This window comes from Rhineura floridana, chromosome 6 (assembly GCF_030035675.1).
Source record: "Rhineura floridana isolate rRhiFlo1 chromosome 6, rRhiFlo1.hap2, whole genome shotgun sequence".
NCBI lineage: Eukaryota > Metazoa > Chordata > Lepidosauria > Squamata > Rhineuridae > Rhineura > Rhineura floridana.
The window spans coordinates 65,381,752-65,404,542 of NC_084485.1; the positions used below are offsets into that span (position 1 = coordinate 65,381,752).

The 22,791-nt window shown below is 43.3% G+C and overlaps 1 protein-coding gene across 1 annotated transcript in view; it reads left to right on the forward strand.

The window, feature by feature from the left end:
• RAB7B (RAB7B, member RAS oncogene family) overlaps positions 1 to 15,025 on the forward strand; it is a 44,605-nt gene extending 29,580 nt beyond the window's left edge. Inside the window, exon 6 of the mRNA XM_061632126.1 lies at positions 10,998 to 15,025. Within this exon, the coding sequence (XP_061488110.1) occupies positions 10,998 to 11,078 (81 nt within the window). The 3' untranslated portion in view covers positions 11,079 to 15,025. The remainder of the gene's footprint in view (positions 1 to 10,997) is intronic.
• Positions 15,026 to 22,791: the final 7,766 nt, after the last annotated feature.

A 22,791-nucleotide genomic window follows, 5' to 3' on the forward strand; every position in this document is an offset into this window, starting at 1 on the left:
AACAAATGATAGCTTTGGTTTTTAAAATAGAGAATAACATCCCCTCCCCCCGGATGTTGTATTTGTTCTTGGTTTTGAAAGCCTAGGGTCAGATCCTCCCTCAGTCAATGTCTAGCACATGTTACATGTGAAGCAAACAGCACCCTCTTGTGACCACTTCTGTAAAATCAAAGGTGGAGCAAAGCTTTGGATTTGGCTAACGGGTGTGTGAGTTAGTAGTGATACCTTTTTAAAGTTTGGGGCTTGCACAGTTTCACTTGCAGATCTACAACAAGTGCAGTGCAGTTCATTCTGCCCCCCACGAACTGTCTGATTCTGCACAGAAACCAAGGCAGATTGAATTAGAGCTATATAGTATAAAAGTAAAGGCATGTTATACAGCCACAGGAGTGGCTGTATACTTTAGTCAGCATGGATTGTTTGCATTTCTCAATGTTAAATTGAAAATATCCCCCATGCCATTCTGATGCTTCCCATAAGCTCATTTCAAAATAAAACTTTAGAAAGCTTATAGTCCTGAACTCACAAATGCTTGCTTAACAACCCTCTAAATTTTCATGGTGATATACAAAACAGTCAGAGAGAATCGAGAGTTCAAAGTGTAAAAAAAGAAAGAAAAACATCCAGAGCCATTTTAGATTTTTTTCTGTCAGAGTTCTCATAATTTGTTGAAATTAATTAAAAATCACCCATGTTCACAGAATACCTGTAATCCTATTACTGACCTTGCCCCATACTCTGACCTTCATCTTCTGCAGTTTAAAAGTTTAAAAAAATGCCTAGCTGATTTTTAATTAATTTAAGAAACATAGCATTGAAGTCAATGATAAGCCCAGGCATGCACAGTAAGAACCAACTGTCAGTGTTCTAAAAGCCAGACTCACAGCTGCTTGGCTTGGCCAATCCGGGGGCCACACCCACACCAGACCTTTATTTCACCTTAGACAGTCATGGCTTCCCCCAAAGAATCCTGGGAAGTGTAGTTCGTGAAGGGTGCTGAGAGGAGACTCCTATTCCCCTGACAGAGCTCCAGTGGCCAGCATGGTTTAACAGTCAGCTGTTCTGATTGAAGCTCTGTGAGGAGAACAGGGCATCTCCTAGCAACTCTCAGCACCCTTCACTAACTACACTTCCCAGGATTCTTTGGGAGAAGCCATGGCTGTCCAAAGTGGAATAAATGGTGTGGATGTGGCTAGTGACAGCTTTGGTTTAAATTTGGATGTGAGACTACATGTGCCTGTTGTAGAATAAAAAGGTGAAAAACAATACTGTTCACAATGTTTTCCTTTTGGAAAGGAAAGGGGCTTTACCTCTGCCCAGTGCCCACCTACCCACCCAATCTCTTCCCCTCTCCCTCCCTCCCTCCCCTCCCCTCCCTGCCCCTCTCCCAGGTCAGCTTCATCTATCCTAAGCATGATTGCACAGAAGAAAATCCCATGGAACTAAACAAGCATGCAAATGATCAAACCTGCCCTCCCCTCCTCCTTCCTCTTATCCCCTCCCTCTTGCCTCTTGCCTCCCCCTTCCTTTGCCTCTCCCTCCCCCTCCACTATCTCCTTCCAATCCCATTCTTCCCCTCCTCCTCCCCCATGGTCAGTTTTACCTATCTTAAGCGTGATTGCACGGGAGTAAATCCCACTGAACTCAATAAGCATGCAAATGATCTCCTTCTCCTCCTTCCCATCACCTCCCTTTTGCCCGTTCCCTCCCCCTTCCTTCGCCCCTCTCCCTCCCCTTACAATCCCCTCCCTCCTCCCCTTCCTTCCACTCCCCTCTCCCATCCCTTCCTCCTTCTCTCCCCTCCCCCTCCCCCATGGTCAGTTTTATCTATCCTAACCATAGTAAATCCCATTGAACTCAATAAGCATGCAGATGATCAGACCTGCCTTTCCCTTCCTTCCCCTCTCCTCTACCTTCTTCCTCCCTTCCTCCTCCTCCTCTGCCCACTCCAGCCCTCGCTCCTTCCCTCCCATGGTCAGTTTTACCTATCCTAAGCATGATTGCACCGGAGTGAATCCCACTGAACTCAATAAACATGCAAATGATCAAACCTGCCCTCCTCCTCTATCCCTCTTGCCTGCTCCCCTCCCCCCTCCCCTCTGCCCTTTCTCCTCTACCCTTGCCCTTCCTCCTCCTCCCCCCTCCTCCCCCTGTGGTCACTTTCACCTATCCTAAGCATGATTGCAGTTGTTGCCACCACTCACCATATTATCAGAGGCACACGTTACCAAATTCTTCCAAACTACGCAGGAAGTGGATTGGACTCTGAAAGACCAACCCAAATTGTGTTTGCATTTTGTCAAATTTGTAGGGGAGCACAATATCTCAGAGAGAGGAGTTCAGGTCTCCTGCTCCCCTGGTGAATTCATTATAGCTGCCCAATTTCCCTGCTTTTTAAAGTTTGATAGAAATAGCTGTGGGCTATAGGTACTTTCTTAAACCGCAAGTGTTTTTTGCCTATTAGTGAATATTTATAATTTTATACACCTTTTAGAATGCTACAGATTACAAAACAGAAGCCATGACTGAGTACCTTTTAAAAAGCCTTTTTTATATAGGAATTACCACTAATAGGTTATGGGTACTTTTAAAGAAGGAAGGAAGGAAGGAAGGAAGGAAGGAAGGAAGGAAGGAAGGAAGGAAGGAAGGAAATGAACAAATAATATGGCGTTACAAAAAGAGTAAGACTTATATGAACTGAAATCTAGAGATTCCTAGCCATAGAACTATGACAAACTGAACTTTATATTAAAACCAGTTTCAGGTCATAAGATAGTTGTGTTTGAAAGGATTCTCTGGGTCTCATTAACACTGAAGTGTGTTAAGTGAGATTACTGTCTCTGACCACAAGGTGTTGCCATCTGTTCAGGCTATGACACAGAGAAAGGCCATAGAATCTCATTCCAAGATTTTGGTTCCAAAGTACCTCCTTGTGCAGGGCTAGGGATGGGCAAATCTGTCAATATCAGTTTCTCTCTGTTTCTCATTTTTCCCCAAGCTTAAATTCAGTTCTCCACATTTCAACATCAATTTATGATTTTTTTGAAGGTCCTCATGAAAATTCATCAGCATTTTAGGCCCAATTTCTCCCAATCTGCTCATTTTTAATGCAATTTTGCTTAGTATACACATTTTTGCAAAGCAATTTTCTCTAACACATTTTTGCATATTATTTTCACTACTATATGCATTTATATGCTCACTTTACCCTAGTATATGCATTTTTTCAGGATGGCAAAGAAAGTTGATTCTGTTCGCATTTGGAGATAAATTTATCAAATTCACACTTTCCAAAACAATATGAGAGCTGAAACCGCCATCCTTCAGAATTCACACTTATCTGAATTTTGTGATTCAGTTCTCCAACCAAACATGTTTTTCAAAAATACATATATTAGGGGAAATGTGCACCAAATGAATATACTGGTGAAAAAAACAAACAAAATGCATTCTGTTAGGTTAAATTGCTTGCAAAAATTCATACATTAGTCAAAGCTGCATACAAAATGTATTTATTAGGCAAAAATTGCACTAAAATGTTGAAGAATTTTCATGAGGATTTTTTTTAAATCTGCAAATTGTTGCAAAAATGTGGATTTTAAGATTAGAAAAATGAGAAACTGAGAGAACCAAAATTAACAGATCCTTCCATCCTTAGCATTTTTATACACATTATTTGGCTAGAGAACTGCAGTACAAAATTCAGATAAGTACAAATTTTGAAGGATGGCTGTGTTTTGGTTCACATATTGTTTTGGAAAGTGCAAATTAGGTAAGCTTGCCTTTGAATGTGAACTAAGGGTACAATCCAACTTGTATTTGTGCCAGCCTGGGGGGAATTGGGTGTGGCAGACCCCTGGCTGAGTCAGCAGAAGCCCCTCATCTTGGCTGAGCCATGGTGGCACTGGGACCCTGCCAGCTCAGCCGGGGACCTACTGGGGAGAGCAAGCCTGGTGGATAGGGAGCTGGTGGAACCTGGAAGAAGGAAGGTCCAAAATGCGGTGTTTTGGGGGGGTTGGAAGAGGTGCTGAGGGGGGACTTATGAGACATCCTACTCTTGTTTGGGGAGCTCTGTAACGATCCCACTTTGGCTCCACCTGTCAGGTTCCCACCCGCTTGTGGCTACCGCCTTTCACTAGGCACCACCTCAGGACACCACCAGTCAGGATCGTCATTTTTATTTTTTTCTCACTCCGCCCTAGCACAGATCTCTCAAGATCCCACTGCTAGGCAGGACCACCAGCCACTCCCTGTAAACAATACTGCTAGAGACTTTGCCTTAGTCTCCCTATGGCTTGTTACTTTGTGTCTGGGTGCCCTTGCTGTCCACAACTCCCCGTATCTTTGTCTATAAAGCATACAATCCTGGGTTGCTCTGGATACTTGACGATGTTACAATTTCTTCCTTCACTGCATTCCACCATTAGATACAGTTTCCCTTCAGCCTTGGTAATTACCCTGCCCTCCCTTCTGGTCTGTATATCCCCAGCCAAGGATCAGGCTTTTGGTAAACCAATAAAAATATTTATTTGATAACACTAGGAAATAACAAATTACTTTAGGAATGTTTAACAAGCATATGGTTTCATATAGTGTCACTCTTATGTTTCCAGTTATATATATTCTGTGCAAATATCAGCCAAATATAATCCAACCCTCCCTCAGAACTCTGCAAACCAACCCATCCAAATAACTCTCCACTAACGACTCTCCAACAACTCTCACCAACCGACCCCCTCTCAACTGTCATCCTCCCATTTATACCTTCAGCCATTCAAACACTCAGCCAATGATCATCCAGCATTCTCCAGCCTTCCAACCCATGCTCTCCCCCCTCTCATTCAATTCACTTACCATATATCCCTTAATAAATCTGCACTTACCATATTTACAGGTTTTAACATATAAGGACATCACATTTCCCTCCTTTAAACAAAAGTAAAGTATTACTCCTGTTCCCAGGAATAATGCGACGCGTTATATAAGTGTCCGTCACTCAGGGGTAAAGTGTCCTTTATGTCTCACATCTTGATCACTTGATTGTAGTATCAGCAATCTGCCTTGAAAGTCCGTCCGCCAGCTCGTTGTCCTTTCCCTTGATGAAAACAAAGTATATTTGATATTCCTGCAGTGCCCAGGACCACCGTTGCAGCATAGTGTTGCTGTTTTTCATAGTGTCCAGCCACAGCAACGCACGATGATCTGTGATGACCGTGCACTTCCTTCCCCACACATAGGGATGCAGGTTTCGCAGGCCCCACATGACTGCCAAACACTCTTTTTGCACCGAAGAGTAGTTTCGTTCTCTCGCTGACAGTTTGCGACTTAGGTAGGCAATGGGGTGCTTGATGCCTTCCCTCTCTTGCATCAGCACAACTCCAAGAGCCAAATCAGATGCGTCTGTTGCCACTATAAACGGTTGTTCAAAGTCCGGAGCTATCAATATCGGACCCTGACACAGAGCTTGCTTCAGTTGGTCAAAAGCTTTTTGATACCTTTCATCCCATCTCACGCACTCAGCACACTTTTTCTGCATTAACATGCAGTGGGCTTGCTATTTCTCCAAACCCCTTTATTAACTTTCTATAAAAACCAGCCATACATAAAAATGCTCTCACTTGTTTCCTGATTTCCTCAAGCACTCTTCCATTCTGACTCACTCGTTTGTGTAATGAGAAAGAAATAATCGGGCTTGGCTCCTTGAAACTGCTGGGATGCTTGGGTAAGGTACATGTTATGTCTGCACCAGGAGGCTTTTTAACCTCAGGATCTGGAGTCATTAGGATTTCTACTTCTGTAGACAGACTAGTGAAAAAAATCCTTCAAGAAAAACAGGGCATCCTGATCAATATTGAGACGAAGTGGCATTAATGACACTCATAAACAACACTCTTGTGATCTGCCCAACTCAGGATGCACATGCAACACTTTGACTGTCAACGTATTAGAATGTGCCTTTCTAAGCATTTCCTTACTACAGTAAAGGTAGAGAAATTTATTCATCTGAGATGTAGCCAAGCGATCTCTGATCTCAAGATCTTGAACCACAAACACTTGACGAGAAACTGGTTGCTCTTACAAGTTGACCTCACACTCTGATTCGCCAGATGGATATACCTCAGGCTGGAATTTCACCATGCTTAATTGTATTTCCATAAAGAAATCTGGGTTCTTTCCTCTTTCTCCACAAGCTGTATTACGCCCATGCTTCGTGGGTGTGTGAGAATGAGAACTCTGAGGACTAATGCAGTTTTTAGCTGAAGATGTAGGTGGTGCATTTCCAAAGTCCTTCCCCCCATAAAGGTGCCAAATGGGTGAGGTTTCTTTCACAACATAGCGCACCAATGGAATAGGAAATCTCAGTGGAGCATTTGTTTTTACTCCACTTTTTCCCGCTTTTTGGCATATGATACATGATGAACAATATTGTTTGACATCTTTAGAAATGTTTGGCCAATAATAATGTGCAGCCAGCCTTTTCTTGGTCTTTTTTATTCCAAGATGCCCTGAACAAGGAACATCATGTGCTACCTCTAGCAATCTGGATCTAAATTTGCTAGGTACAACCAATTGTTTAACTGGTTCACAGTAGTTCTCTCTCTCATTAGGTAACCACAGCCTATACAGTACACCATTCTCCCATACAGTTTGATCCCTCAGAGTTTCTGTAAAGGGGATTCTTTGTGGAAGGGCTTTTTCCTTTATTATTTTCAAACTGCTATCATTTTCCAGCTCATCCCTGAACTGTTGTGTTTCTGCAGTAGAAAACATTCGTAACAAAGTTTCATTCACTCCAGGCACACTAAGGGTTGCTATAGCGACCTCAGGCTTGATTACAGGTTCCACCCTGTTTTGTTCAGCATCAGATAAAATGGCCTCTGCTGCTTTGCCAAGTTGTTGTCTGGTCACCACATAAATTTTTCCTTGTGCCCCCATAACATCTCTGCCCAAAATTACAGGTTCTTGTTGCTGGGCACTGATGCCCACTTTATAAGTCTCCTCTTTTCCTCTCCATTTCAGTTTTATTAGGGCCATGGGAATGCTTTCTGGTTCACCTCTCACACCTTGGATTACCAACTTTTCTTGAGGAAAAATATCTTCAGATCTTATCAAATCTGGCCTCAGTAAGGTCTGAGCAGCACCAGTGTCTAGCAAAGCCCAATATTTTGCCCCTTGCACACATACTTCTTCTCTCAAGCTTGAGTCAAAATCTTGAACATTTGACCAGCTTATTTGACAGAATTGTATTTTCTTCGTTTCTCCCTCTCTCAGTTCACTTTTCACTGTACTTACTTGAACAAGATTACTGATGGGGTTTATATTCTCACATTGAATATGGAGATGGCCTGCCTTACCACATTTGTAGCAGAGTTTCTCCTCCATTTTAGGAAACACAGACCCAAACTGAGGTGTCCTGTGCCCTTCTGATTTTATTGGAGGGTTTACTCTCTGTGGTGCCACATCTTTTCTGCTATTGTTATTTGGTCTTGGTTTAAAATCTCTTTGTGGTTTCCCCATCCAACCAGTTCGGTTTGAGGTAAAATGATCTGCCAGCTCTGCTGCTTCCTGCACAGATTTAGGGGAATGATCTTTCACCAGCAACGTAATTTCAGGCGGCAATTGATGGTACAACTGATCTAATATCATTAGGTTTTTCACTTCTTCCACAGACTGAGCTTTAGCACTTGTCAGCCATTTTCCAAATATGTCCATCAGTTTTGCCCCCAGCTCCACGAAAGACCTTCCTGTCTGTATCTGGCAGTTTCTGAACAGTTTTCTAAAATAATCAGGCCCCAGTCTAAATCTTTTAAACACTGCTTCTTTGAATTCAGCATATGTCACTGGCTTGTCTGAGGGGAAATACTGATACACCTCAGCCAATTCCCCTTTAATTAAATTTGATAAATACTGCAAGTATTTATCTTCAGGTAGCCCCCACATCTGAGCTTCCTTTTCAAATGTTGTGAGGTAAATTTGTGGATCTTCACCAAGCTCATACACAGCAAAGTCTTTTGGAGTGACTTTTATTTTTGTTTCATCTCTCTCTTTCCTTGTTTCATCAGAATGAAACTTCTCTCTTTCTAATTTTAACCTTTCCATTGTATCTCAGCCTCCATTCTCACTCTTTCAGCATCCATTCTCACTCTTTCAGCATCCATTCTCAACCTTTCAGTTTCCAACACACATTACTTTTCCTTCTCCTCAGCCTCCATTCCCAATCTCTTCGTTTCCATCACACGTTGCTTTTCCTTCTCTTCAGCCTCCATTCTCACTTTCACCATTGCAATCTCTATCTTTATCTTTTTCCTCACGTTCCCATCTTAACTTCTCTCTTAAATACTCCACATAGGCAGGGTTACTTAAGCACCCTTCTGGGGTTTCTTCTCTTACTGGTTCTTTGGTTTGGATTGATGTATATGTTATTAATGCCACCTACAATTCATCCACCCCTTTACCCTCATGAGGTAAATGAAACGCTATACATTTTCCCACCAGCTCCTCTCTCTTCATCTTCATGAACTCAGCCATGTTTCTCGGAGCTCATACACTCTTTGCCACACACTCTCTGCCACACACTCACAAATAATCTTTATTTGTTATTCCTTTACAGTCACACCACTTTTTAGGGACTCTCTTTTGTTCGTATCCCACTGCTACTGCCACCACATGTGACAATCCCACCTTTGGCTCCACCTGTCAGGTTCCCACCCGCTTGTGGCTACCGCCTTTCACTAGGCACCACCTCAGGACACCACCAGTCAGGATCGTCATTTTTATTTTTTCTCACTCCGCTCTAGCACAGATCTCTCAAGATCCCACTGCTAGGCAGGACCACCAGCCACTCCCTGTAAACAATGCTGCTAGAGACTTCGCCTTAGTCTCCCTTTGGCTTGTTACTTTGTGTCTGGGTGTCCTTGCTGTCCGCACCCCCCCTGTATCTTTGTCTATAAAGCATACAATCCTGGGTTGCTCTGGATACTTGACGATGTTACAATTTCTTCCTTCACTGCTGCCACCATTAGATACAGTTTCCCTTCAGCCTTGGTAATTACCCTGCCCTCCCTTCTGGTCTGTATATCCCCAGCCAAGGATCAGGCTTTTGGTAAACCAATAAAAGTATTTATTTGATAACACTAGGAAATAACAAATTACTTTAGGAATGTTTAACAAGCATATGGTTTCATATAGTGTCACTCTTATGTTTCCAGTTATATATATTCTGTGCAAATATCAGCCAAATATAATCCAACCCTCCCTCAGAACTCTGCAAACCAACCCATCCAAATAACTCTCCACTAACGACTCTCCAACAACTCTCACCAACCGACCCCCTCTCAACTGTCATCCTCCCATTTATACCTTCAGCCATTCAAACACTCAGCCAATGATCATCCAGCATTCTCCAGCCTTCCAACCCATGCTCTCCCCCCTCTCATTCAATTCACTTACCATATATCCCTTAATAAACCCGCACTTACCATATTTACAGGTGTTAACATATAAGGACATCACAAGCTCCCACGGGTCCCAATCCTTGCAGATGTTTCATCAGCAAAAAGGTGTAAGAAATCAATTACAATGACACTCAATGGGGAGCTCTTACTCACTGGTAGGGGTATTTGCCAGAGCCAGCTTTGCTTTTCTGTTTGTGAGTGCTGCTCCCAACTGAGCTGTCATTGAGCCAGCCCAGTGGCACCCAAGCGGTGAGTGGATGCTGAAGAGTTTTACGCCGGCTCCTTCTCCTCTGGCCCCCATGACTTAGATTGCTCTGTAAATCAAATATCTCCCACATCCTTAACCAGGGCTGACCTTATAATGTAGCAATTAAGCTCATGTTTGCCTTTTGTTTTGCCTTGTTCTCACACTGAATTGGAGTCTTCTTGGACCCTTCTAAAATGTAGCAGATAATTCTGGCAGATGGGTTACTATCTATTTTCCTTGTGTTCATTCAACCCATTTCTGCATTGATCTGCATTTGGGTTTTTTAAATCCATATGAAAATTTTCATTTTAAATGCAAATGTTTACATTTTTTAATCTGAGAATATGCATTTATAACTATAGTGTATCTAAAAAATTTAAAATGCATTTTGTTGTGTTTTTTTGAGCTGAGAAATGCATCACAAAATTCAGAAAAGTGTGAAATTCAAAGGTTAACTATGTTCTGATCTGCAAATTGGTCTAGGAGATGCAAATCACATCACTTCATGCCCAAATTCAGAAAAATCAAATTCTTCAAGTATCCCTAGTCATGATGACCCAGTCCTTTCTTCCCTTGGCCTCAGCTACTAAACAGGAGCAAGTGATTTACACTATCCATCCTCCTCTCTTCAGTGCACCAACCTTTTGGAGCTGCCTTAGCTTGCTTATCTGTAAATACCTGCCTTGCATTCCCCCCATTTTTTGCCATATCTCCCTGCACAGTTCCCAGCTGTTATGGGACCAGGTGAGATGTCCACATCAGTCATGCTGCTTCTTCCTGCCAGCATCATTGGCCTCACCCATCATTATTCTTTCACTAGTGGCTGGCATTCTAGGGAAGTGGCTAGTGTGTTGACACCAGAGATGTAGCCTTGGCTATCCCGCAGAGGCTGAGCTCAGGAGCAAAACAGCCCTTGACTTGGTAAAGAGATCTGAAGGCAGAGATGAGGTTTGGGAGGGAGCAGAGAGGAAGGCATGGCATGGCAGGTGGGCAGTGAGAGCAGCAGCAGTGGCTGGCAGGCAGCAAGGCAAGCGAGCAGGGGCCCAGGGGATGCCAATCCACTGCAACTCTGCACTTGTCACCTGAGGCAATTGCCTCGTCTTGCCCATGTACCATCTACATACTTCTGATTGCCAGATGCAGATGACATAAGACAGAGTGACTATATCTATCACACTCTTCTTGTGAGCTTTTCAGGGGCAGCTATCTGGACACTGTTGGAGTGCTGGATGACATGGTCTGAGCCAGCAAGGAATGTAGACTATAACTCATATCGGTTTATGTTTTTCTTTTAGTACAAAGGGATCATCGAGAACTACCTAACTGATTCTATAAAGCTCACTCCTGAAGACCAGCCCAGGATAAAATGTTGCTGAGATGTCATTTGGAAAGGGATGGCATTTCCAGGTTTTTGCATGGAAGAGCCACTGAAAAGTCCCTCTTGCGTCTTCCCCATCAGGGATGGAGAAATAACTGAAGTAATATTGTTCTCCATTTGCAAGCAAAGGCCATAATTACTGGCAATTACTGAACATGTAGATGAAAATCAGCCTGAAGTATCTGGATTATATTAGCCCATCCAAACTGGACTGTGGTTCTGATCCTACTACAGACCTGTTGGTTGAAGTACCTCCATGAAGAGACTTGATACATCTGTCTGTGCTCTCATTTTGATACTGTCTTCCACTTTTTTGTTGTGGTCTTCTGGTTGAGACAGGCAAACTGCCATCTATTTCTAGATATTCAGCCTTTGGTGTGTGGCATGCAAATACAGTACATTCCTGAATGATAGCCCAACACAAGCATGATATGAGCCAAGGCAGAGCCCTCAGTGCCCTCTTAGTTTGTACAGACTGAATTTTCATTGGAAATGCAAAATTCATGTTTGTTCAGCAAATATGCAGTGGCTAAGTCATTCCACAAGTTGCTTAAGTTGAAGATGATACTATAAATGTAGCTTTTAAAAAAATCATTCTCAGGAAAGAGGCATTCCTAACTGTAAGAATACAACCCAGTACAGTCCCACTTTACAGGCATGCACATTTATGATATGTGCATAGAGGCACTCATGTTACTGAATCATTCTCACTGCTGTTTTTCTATATATTATAGAAATTTCCTACCATGCATTTCTCCAAGTGTTAGTAGAACCAGTGGAGACCTCCCCTCCCACCCGCAACACACACACACATACATTTGTGGTGGGATGTTGCACACCTAGAAAGCAAAATGACAGAGAGCTGTTGTGTTACAGGGATTTGTGAAACTGGGACAATGCCTGCCTTGAATGAGAGGTCTGCAAAGTGGAGCAATAGGAAATGGTACTGAAGTTTAAAAAAAGAAAAAGAAATAATAGATAGAATCTGAGCATGAAAATATAGTAGAAACTTGAAAGAGAATACAGGCATGTTTGGCAAGGAAGGAAATACCTTGATTTTCTGGATGCCCTTTTCTTTCTTAGCACTGTTCTGGAGCCTTAGGGCGCCCTAGCCAGGACATGTTTTTAACATGGACGAACATGGCTTAGCCTGAGAAATGAACATGTTGCGAACGAAGAAAGGAAATAAGCCACAAGGCAAGTTTAGTAACTGAAATGAAGGTGAACTGCCACATGAGTGGGATACATCGGTTTGTGCTAAAATATGCCTATTTTGTGAATGTAAACTTTGCATTGGCTAGAATGTAAATTCAGTTCTTCCCATCCCGCCTCACCCCAGCATCATCCTCTATATAAGGGAAGTCTAAAATGTTTGGAACTTTCTAGTTTAGAAAAAAAAGTGTGGGGGGCAGACATGATAGAGATTTATTTTAAAAAATGCATGGTAGGAAAATATAGTTTTTTCTCCCTCCCTCCCCATTCTAGAAGTCATGGTCACCTAACGACATTAACTGGCAGCAGGTGTAATAATAGAAAGCACTAATTCCTTATTATGTGTAATTAACAAGGAAGTCACTTCTGGGTGTAATTATGACAACTCATTTAGAAGCTTATAAAATGGGTTAGACAAATTAATGGAAGGTAGATCCATCAATGACTATTACCATGATAGCTAAATAATGGAACCTGCATGTTCAGATACAGTTCACTTCTCAGTATAAAGTAGGTCATGTCTTGCTTGCAGACTTTCTGAAGGCACCTGGCCACTGTTGGAAACAGGGTGCTATAACAGATGGACCCCAGATCTTATCCAATAGTGATATCCGTATGTTCTTATGTATTTGCTCCTCATGTGAGCATGCTGAAAGGCCCCCTGTTGAGTTGAAATGCATTACTTGTGAATTCTATACATATGTGATAGGCAGAAACCATATTCAGAAATAAAGCTCTCACACTGAATCAACTTGAGAGCAGAGAACAGAACCACATCAAGTAGTCGCGCCCCATGACCTCTGCATATTCATTATGTTCACAATGAACATGCAAATATAAGAGTTGTGGCAAGTTAGCATGCATGAAGTTGGAGGTGAGGCTATTCAGTGCTGGTCCTGCTCATACAGATATTCCATGCATGAGCATTGTTTCTGAATATAGTAGAGTCATTTTTAAATCAACTGTACAGTCTAGCCAATGTTGATGCAGAGAATGCAAGAAAACACTAGTTTCTGCAGTCACCTTGCAATGAAGATCTGCGTAAATCACAGTCTTGTAAAAGGATCAACATATAGTCTGAGTCAACACACTCACAAGTTGATTTTGGGAATCTGCACTTTCAGGCTATTTTGTGAAATGCCTTGGAATTCAGCTTTGGCTGACAAAGACAGGGCGAATTTTACTTTGGTTATTGCAATGCCACCCTGTTATATCTTGCAAAGGAGCAGCCGCTTCCACAGAACTTTCCTGATTCACTAAATAGGATGGTGATCTCCAAAGTCCATCACACACAGCCCACTGAAATCACCCCAAGACTTCTGTTAAGTCCTGTGAGTTAGGGTTTTGGTGAATAGCTACAATTGCATTAGCCAGAATGTAGATTGTGTAATACATTCAATCTGGTATTAGAAAATGCATAGAACTGTGTAGAAAAGTTTTTTTTAAAAATGTGAAAAATGCCAGGTGTGTGAGCCTTCTCTTGTATGCTGCTACAGAGCAGGGGGTGAACCCGAACTCATCAGCTCATAAAGATATCCAAGTTTATTGCTTTATCCTGCCACCAATTCCCGTGGGCAGCTATTTCCTGTATATTCAGCAGGAATATATTAACTTGCCAAGAGTTAGGTTTGAGTTTGCAAGCACAGCCCAGTATAAGCTGTATTTGTAGGGAGGGTTGAAACTGAATAAATGTCATGGCAAAGGCAGAGCCTAATCAAGAATGCAGTCGCATCCATGTCTGGCTGCTGTGTCAGCTGTTGGGCTGATATATCATGCCTTTTTAACAGTTACAGTCTTGAGCAGGATTCTTAGAAATGTGGCAGTGCTGAATGTTTAGAAAAAAAATTCAGCACTGATTTGCTTAGTTTCTAACCTGTCCTATTGATCAGGGTCAGTCTAGGCAACAAGTTGAAAATATTATACATGCTCAACGGATATTGCTAAGATACATATACAACTAAAATAACCCCACACTTATCCTCAACCACTAAATGCCTGCTTAAATTCAAACTCCTTGCATCACTTTTGGAAAGTGTCCAGGCCTAGCCTTTGGCTGTTCTATGGGGAAAGGAAGTAAATGAACCAAATGCCATTCATGAATTGTCACTTAGGCTCCTAATTCCCTCTATGAGCTTATAGGAAGTAAGAACACTTCTTTCCAGTTGTAGTTGCTCAACAAAGTTGCAACTGTGATTTGATGGTGGTGTGATCCTGTTTTTGCTCTCTGTATAGGGTTCATATTATTTCAGTATAAGATCTTCCTAGACACCACTGTTCTTTACTTTATGGCCTCCTCATTTTCCCTGATCTCATCAGGAAAATTGAAGCCATCATGAGGCGTATATAGGCTAACCTCTTGACATCTCTGCAAAACTCACTGTAATGCACCATGATGGTCTCAAGCCGTGGTTTCCAGCTATCAGATTTTGGCACCTTAGGTCCTGCACCACCAGATAGCCAGACCACGCTCCACAGAGCAAGGACACCCTCTAGTTCTGTCAGCCTGAAAGTGGTTAGTTGACCTTGCAGGCAAGTGTATAGGCACAAGGTCCTAGAAAATCATTTCTTCTGGTCTAGCAGTCTAAGCAACTTTATCTAGACAAATCATCATCATCATCTAAATTTCTATCCTGCCTTTCCTCTGAAAGGAGCCCAGGGAAGCAACCACCAAAGTGGTAAAACAATACAATTAAAAATAGGGCCCAAAATTATTGATATTGGGGGAGTGCTGTTTTAAGTACTTGGGGCAGTAGTCAACTAAATAATAGTGCTAGCGCAAGTATTAGTGGTAGCACAATGGGACTTGCCCCCTCTCCTCTTCCCACTTGCCCCATAAAGCTGTTCTAGGTTTTCCCCAACTCTCCAGAGAAGATTCAGGGACAGTGCAGGGTGTGCGTGGGGGGAGGAGAGGGGGGAAAGTCCTAATATGCTAGTACCAATCTTTGTGCTAGCACTATTATTTAGTTGAATACCACCCTTGGGTTCCAAGCTGTTTAGGGTTTTCTTTGCTAGTACTAACACCTTGAATTGGGCCCAGTAACTCATTGGCAGCCAGTGCTGCACTTCCAGGACCAGTGATATATGGTCCCATCGGGCTGTCCACTTTCCAACCTAGCAGCCACATTCTGCAGTACTTACAACCTTCAAAACTACATAGAATGCATTACAGTAATCCAGGCAGGATGTTACCAGAGCATGGACAACTGAGGCCAGGCTATCCTGGTCCAGGAACGGCCATAGCTGTCAAACCAGCCTAAGATGAGCACAAGCACTTTTTGCTACAGAAGCTGTTTGAGACTCCAGTGTCAGGTTGAAATCCGGGAGTACTCACACATTACAAACTTGTTCTTTCAGGCAGAGTGCAACCCCTCCTAGAACAGGTTGTCTATCTAATTCCTGGACATTGGAACTGCCCACTCATAGCATCTATGTCTTATCAGGATTCAGCTGCAGTTTATTGGCCTCCATCCAGCCCATCACTGCTTCCAGACACTGATCCTGCAAAGCCTCTCCTGATTCAAATGGAACAGAGAGATAGAGCTGTGTATCATTATCACACTCATAGAATCATAGTAGAGTTGCAAGGGGCCTATAAGGCCATCAAGTCCAACCCCCTGCTCAATGCAGGAATCCAAATTAAAGGATTCCCGACAGATGGCTGTCCAGCTGCCTCTTGAATGCCTCCAGTGTCAGAGAGCCCACTACCTCTCCAGGTAATTGGCTCCATTGTTGTATGGCTCTAACAGTTAGGAAGTTTTTCCTGATGTTCAATCGAAATCTGGCTTTCTGCAACTTGAGCCCATTATTCCATGTCCTGCTTCTGGAACGATTGAGAACAGATATAGGCCCTCCTCTGTGTGACAACCTTTCATGTACTTGAAGAGTTCTATCATATCTCCCCTCAATCTTCTCTTCTCCAGGCTAAACATGCCCAGTTCTTTCAGTCTCTCCTCATAGGGATTGGTTTCCAGTCCTCTGATCATCCTTGTTGCCCTCCTCTGAACCTGTTCCAGTTTGTCTGCATCCTTCTTGAAGTGCGGAGACCAGAACTGGATCCAGTACTCAAGACGAGGCCTGACCAGTGCTGAATAGAGGGGAACTAATACTTCATGCAATTTGGAAACTATACTTCTGTTAATGCAGCCTAATATAGCATTTGCCTTTTTTGCAGCTACATCACACTGTTGGCTCATATTCAGCTTGTGATCAATGACAATTCCAAGATCCTTCTCACATGTTGTATTGCTGAGCCAAGTATCCCCCATCTTATAACTGTGCATTTGATTTCTTTTTCCTAAGTGTAGAACTCTGCATTTATCCCTGCTGAATTTCATTCTGTTGTTTTCAGCCCAATGCTCCAGCCTATCAAGGTCCCTTTGAATTTTGTTATTGTTTTCCACAGTATTAGCTGTGCCCCCCAATTATGTATCATCCGCAAATTTAATAAGCATGCTCTGTACCTCCTCATCCAAGTCGTTAATAAAAATGTTGAAGAGCACTGGGCCCAGGACCGAGCCCTGTGGTACCCCACTCGTTACCTCCGCCCAGTTTGAGAAGGAACCATTGATAAGCACTCTTTGAGTTTGATTCTGGAGCCAACTGTGGATCCACCTGATAGTTGTTCCATCCAGCCCACATTTAGCTAGCTTGCTAATCAGAATATCATGGGGCACTTTGTCAAAAGCTTTGCTGAAGTTGAGATATATTATGTCCACAGCATTCCCACAGTCTACAAGGGAGGTTACCTGATTAAAAAAAATGAGATAGGATTAGTTTGGCAGGATTCGTTCTTCATAAATCCATGTTGGTTTCTAGTAATCACTGCATTGTTTTCAAGGTGCTTACAGATTGACTGCTTTATAATCTGCTCCAGAATTTTTCCAGGGATTGATGTTAGGCTGACTGGTCCGTATTTCCCTGGTTCCTCTTTTTTGCCCTTTTTGAAGATAGGGACAACATTAGCTCTCCTCCAGTCATCCGGCACTTCACCAGTCCTCCATGATTTTGCAAAGTTAATAGACAGCTGTTCTGAGAGTTCTTCAGCCAGTTCCTTCAATACTCTAGGATGCAGTTTATTGGGCCCTGCCAATTTGAACTCATTCAAAGTGATTAGGTATTCCTTGACCGTTTGTCTATCAGTCTCAAGCCCCAATCCTGCCCCTTCTACTTCATGTTTCCCGGGAGGGTCATAGACCCTTTTTTGGGAGACGACTGAGCCAAAGTAGGAATTGAGCACTTCTGTGTTTTCTTTGTCATCTGTTAGAATTTTGCCATCCTCAGTGAGTAGCTGTGCCACCATTTCTTTTCTCTCTCTTTTGCTGAAGAAAGCTTTTTTGTTGCTTTTAGCATCTCTCGCTAACCTCAGCTCATTCTCAGCTTTAGCGTTCCTGACGCCATCCCTGCAATTCCATGATACCTGCCTGTACTCTTCCTTTGTGGCCTGGCCTTCTTTCCACTTCTTGTATGTGTCCTTTTTTGTTTTCAGGTCCTCTCTAAGCTTTTTATGAAGTCATATTGGCTTCTTCTGTTGTTTCCCCCCTTTTTTCCTTGTTGGAATTGCTTGCCATTGCACTTTTAGAATTTCCTTTTTTAGAAACTCCCACCCATCTTGGACTCCTTTTCTCATTAGGGTGGCTTGCCATGGAACGGTACTTACAATTGTTCTGAGTTTATTAAAATCAGCTTTCCTGAAGTCCAGGGTGCGCATATGGCTTTTGCTTCTGTTAAAATCAAGAATTCAAGTATGGTGTGGTCACTTTCCCCCAGAGTTCCTGTAACTGCCAGTTCATCCACCAATTTCTATTGGTTAGAATCAAGTACAGGATAGCTGATCTTCTGGTTACTTCCTCCACTAACATATAGCATGACTCCATCTCCCTTTCTATTCCTTCTGTTCTTTTTGAATAGGTTATATCCTTCAATTGCTGTATTCCAGTCATGGAAGTCATCCCACCAAGTTTCAGTTACACCTATCAAGTCGTAATTACCCTCCTATATTAAGAGTTCAAGTTCATCCGGCTTGTTTCCCATGCTCTGCGCATTAGTATACAGACATTGAAGACCATGTGATTTGTGGCTTGGCTTCCTTACTACATTTTTCTGAGGACTGTTACTGGGTCCTATTAGAGCTGATTTATCTGTTCCCATTACTGTGCACAAGCCTTCATCAGTCGTTACCACCAAGTTTATTTATTTTGTTAAACTTATAGACCACCCCATAGCCGAAGCTCTCTGGGCGCTTCACAGGAATAACATAAGAACACAACAGCATATAACACATTAAAACGCAATTAAATTCAAAATATTAAATTAAAACAATTCCAATACATACATACAAGCATGGTTAAAATGATTAAAATGATTAAAATGCCTGGGCGAAGAGGAAAGTTTTAACCTGGTGCCGAAAAGATAGTAACATTGGTGCCAGGCGTATCTGCTCTGGGAGGTTGTTCCACAATTCAGGGGCCACCACTGAAAAGGCCCTTTTCCGTGTTGCCGCCCTCCGAGCTTCCCTATAAGTAGGGACTCGGAGGAGGGTCTTCGATGATGAGTGTAGTGTACGGGCAGGTTCATATTGGGAGAGGCGTTCCAACAGGTATTGTGGTCCTGTGCCGTGTAAGGCTTTGTAGGTTAAAACCAGCACTTTGAACCGGGCCCGGAAACATATAGGCAGCCAATGCAGGCGGGCCAGAACCGGTGTAATGTGGTTGGACCGTCTAGTCCCCGTTAACAATCTGGCCGCTGCATTCTGCACAAGCTGCAGTTTCCGAACCGTCTTCAAAGGCAGCCCCACGTAGAGCGCATTGCAGTAGTCTAGTTTCGAGGTTACCAGCGCATGAACTACAGAGGCAAGGTTCTCTCTGTCCAGATAGGGGCGTAGCTGGGCCACCAGCCGGAGTTGGTAAAAAGCACCCCGTGCCACTGAGGAGATCTGAGCCTCAAGCGACAGGGATGGTTCTAAAAGAACTCCCAAGCTACGAATCTGATCATTCAGGGGGAGTGCAACCCCATCCGGAACAGGTCAAACAACCACCATCTGGTCAGGAGAACCACCCACCAGCAGCATCTCAGTCTTGTCTGGATTAAGCCTCAGTTTGTTAGCTCTCATCCAGTCCATTGTCGCGGCCAGACATCGGTTCAGCACATTGACAGCCTCACCTGAAAAAGATGAAAAGGAGAAATAGAGCTGCGTGTCATCAGCGTACTGATGGCAACGCACCCCAAAACTCCTGATGACAGCACCCAGCGGCTTCATATAGATATTAAAGAGCATGGGGGACAGAACTGACCCCTGTGGAACCCCATATCGGAGGTCCCAAGGTGCCAAGCAATGCTCCCCAAGCACTACCCTCTGGGGACGGTTCGCCAAATAGGAGCGGAACCACTGCCACGCAGTACTGCTCACTCCTAAATCAGAGAGTCGCCCCAGAAGGATACCATGGTTGATGGTATCAAAAGCCGCTGAGAGATCAAGGAGAATCAGAAGGGTCACACTCCCCCTATCTGTCTCCCGACAAAGGTCATCATACAGGGCGACCAAGGCTGTCTCCGTGCCAAAACCGGGCCTAAAGCCGGACTGAAATGGATCCAGATAATCGGTTTCATCCAAGAGTGTCTGGAGCTGGTTGGCGACCACTCATTCCAGGACCTTGCCCAGGAATGGGACATTAGCTACCGTCCGATAGTTGTTAAGATTTTCCGGGTCCAGGGACGGTTTCTTTAGGAGTGGTCTCACTGTCGCCTCTTTCAAGAGTCCAGGGACCACTCCCTCCCGCAAAGAAGCGTTAATCACCGCCCTGGCTCAGCTGGCTGTTCCAGTCCTGCTAGCTTTTATTAGCCACGAAGAGCAAGGATCCAACCTAGAAGTGGTCGCACGCACCAGTCCAAGCACCTTGTCAACGTCCTCAAGCTGTACCAACTGAAACTCATCCAAAAAAACAGGACAAGACTGTGCGCTGGACACCTCAATTGATTCAACTGCTATAACATTGGAGTCCAAGTCCTGGCGGATGCAAGAGATCTTATCCTGAAGTTTATGTCTCCCTCCCCCTTAGGATTCAGTTTAAAGCCCTCTTGATGAACTTCATGCTGTGGCCAAACACATTCTTCCCAGTCCTTGTGAGATGCAACCCATCACTTGCCAGCAGTCCATCTTCCAGGAACCATAGCCCATGGTCCCAGAATCCAAATCTCTCACGTTGGCACCACCTTCATAGCCATTCGTTCACACGGAGTATTTTTCTTTCCCTTTCTACTTCTCTTCTAAGTACTGGAAGGATGGATGAAAAGACTATGTGAGCCCCAAAGTTCTTGAGTTTCCTTCCCAGGGCTTCAAAATCTGATGTGATTTCTTCATGGCTCCATTTGGCAGTATCATTTGTTCCCACATGGATGAGGAGGAAGGGATACCTGTCGGTGGGCTTGATGAGTGATGGCAACCCTTCCATCACATCTCTAATCCGTCCTCCAGGTAGACAGCAAACCTGGTGAGTCCATGGATCTTCTCAGCATACTTGGGTTTCAATCCCACGCAGTAGGAAGTCTCTCACTATTAGTACTCTTCTTGTTGTGGGGTGTGGTTTCATTGCCCCTACCTCCCTGCTCATCAGCTCCCACTGGTAGTACATGCCCTGGTCACCTCTCGTTTAGACTACTGCAATGCGCTCTACGTGGGGTTACCCTTGAAAACGGTCCGGAAATTACAACTTATACAAAATGCTGTGTCTCGACTACTTACAAATTGTCGCCGCCGGGAACACATCACTCCAGTGTTATTCGATCTACACTGGCTTCGAGTTATTTTCCAGGCTCAATTCAAGGTGTTGGTACTAACCTTTAAATCCCTACACGGTTTCGGACCAGTTTACCTGATGGAGCGCCTCCAGCGTCACCAATTATGCCGCCCGACAAGATCAGCCACTCAGGGCCTTCTCTCAGTCCCACCAACTAAAACAGCTAGGTTGGTGGGGACTAGAGAGAGGGCATTTTCAGTGGCGGCCCCCACTCTCTGGAACTCCCTCCCGTACGATCTTCGGCATGCCCCTTCCCTGAATGTATTCCGCAAAGCCTTGAAGACCTGGCTTTTCAGACAGGCCTTTGGGACTTCCGGGGATGGTTAATTTTCAGGACTAATTGCCTATTACTCTGAACTGTTATCATTCCGATTTATAGTTTCCTTGTTATATTGTATTTTATGTGTATTTTATTGTGCTGCATTTACTGCAACTGATTTGTACGTCGCCTAGAGTGGCCATTGGCCAGATAGGCGACACATAAATTAAATTATTATTATTATTATTACTTGCTTGAGCTTCAGCCTCTTGCTCGTTGTCACACAGGGTCTCCTGTAATTCTTCCACCACAGGCTGTTCTCTAGTCTCATCCTCGAGTGGTTGATATTGTTCTTGGCTGTTCTGAGAAAACGTTTGTTGTTGTTATGTGCCTTCAGGTTGATTACGACTTATGGCGACCCTATGAATCAGTGACCTCCAATAACATCTGTTATAAACCACCCTGTTCAGATCTTGTAAGTTCAGTCTGTGGCTTCCTTTATGGAATCAATCCATCTCTACTTTGGTCTTCCTCTTTTTCTACTCCCTTCTGTTTTTCCCACCATTATGGTCTTTTCTAGTGAATCATGTCTTCTCATAATGTCCAAAGTATGATAAGTTCAGTTTCATCATTTTAGCTTCTAATGATAGTTCTGGTTTAATTAGAACAAATTAACACCCAATTATTTGTATTTTTCACAGTCTGTGGTATCTGCAACGCTCTCCTCCAACACCACATTTCAAATGGGTTGATTTTTTTCTTATCCACTTTTTTCACTGTCCAACTTTCACATCCATACATAGGGATCGGGAATGCCATGGTCTGAATGATCCTGACTTTAGTGTTCAGTGATGCAGCTTTGCATTTGAAGACCTTTTATAGTGCTCTCATAGCTGCCCTCCCCAGTCCTAGCCTTCTTCTGATTTCTGGACTATTGTCTCCATTTTCGTTAATGACTGTGCCGAGGTATTGATAATCTTGACAAGTTCAATGTCTTCATTGTCAACTTTAAAGTTACATAAATCTTCTGTTGTCATTACTTTAGTCTTCTTGACATTCAGCTGTAGTCCTGCTTTTTTGCTTTCCTCTTTAACTTTCAACAACATTCATTTCAAATCATTACTAGTAGTATGGTATCATCTGCATATCTTAAATTATTGATGTTTCTCCATCCAGTTTTCACACCTCATCTTGGTCCAATCCCGCTTTCCGTATGATATGTTCTGCATTTGGATTAAACAAATCTGGTGATAAAATACACCCCGTCTCACTCCCTTTCTGATTGAGAACCAATCGATTTCTCCATAATCTGTCCATACAGTAGCCTCTTGTGCAGAATACAGGTTGCACATCAGGACAATCAGATGTGGTGGCACCCACATTTCTTTTAAAGCATTCCATAGTTTTTCATGATCTACACAATCAAAGGCTTTGTTGTAATCTAGAAA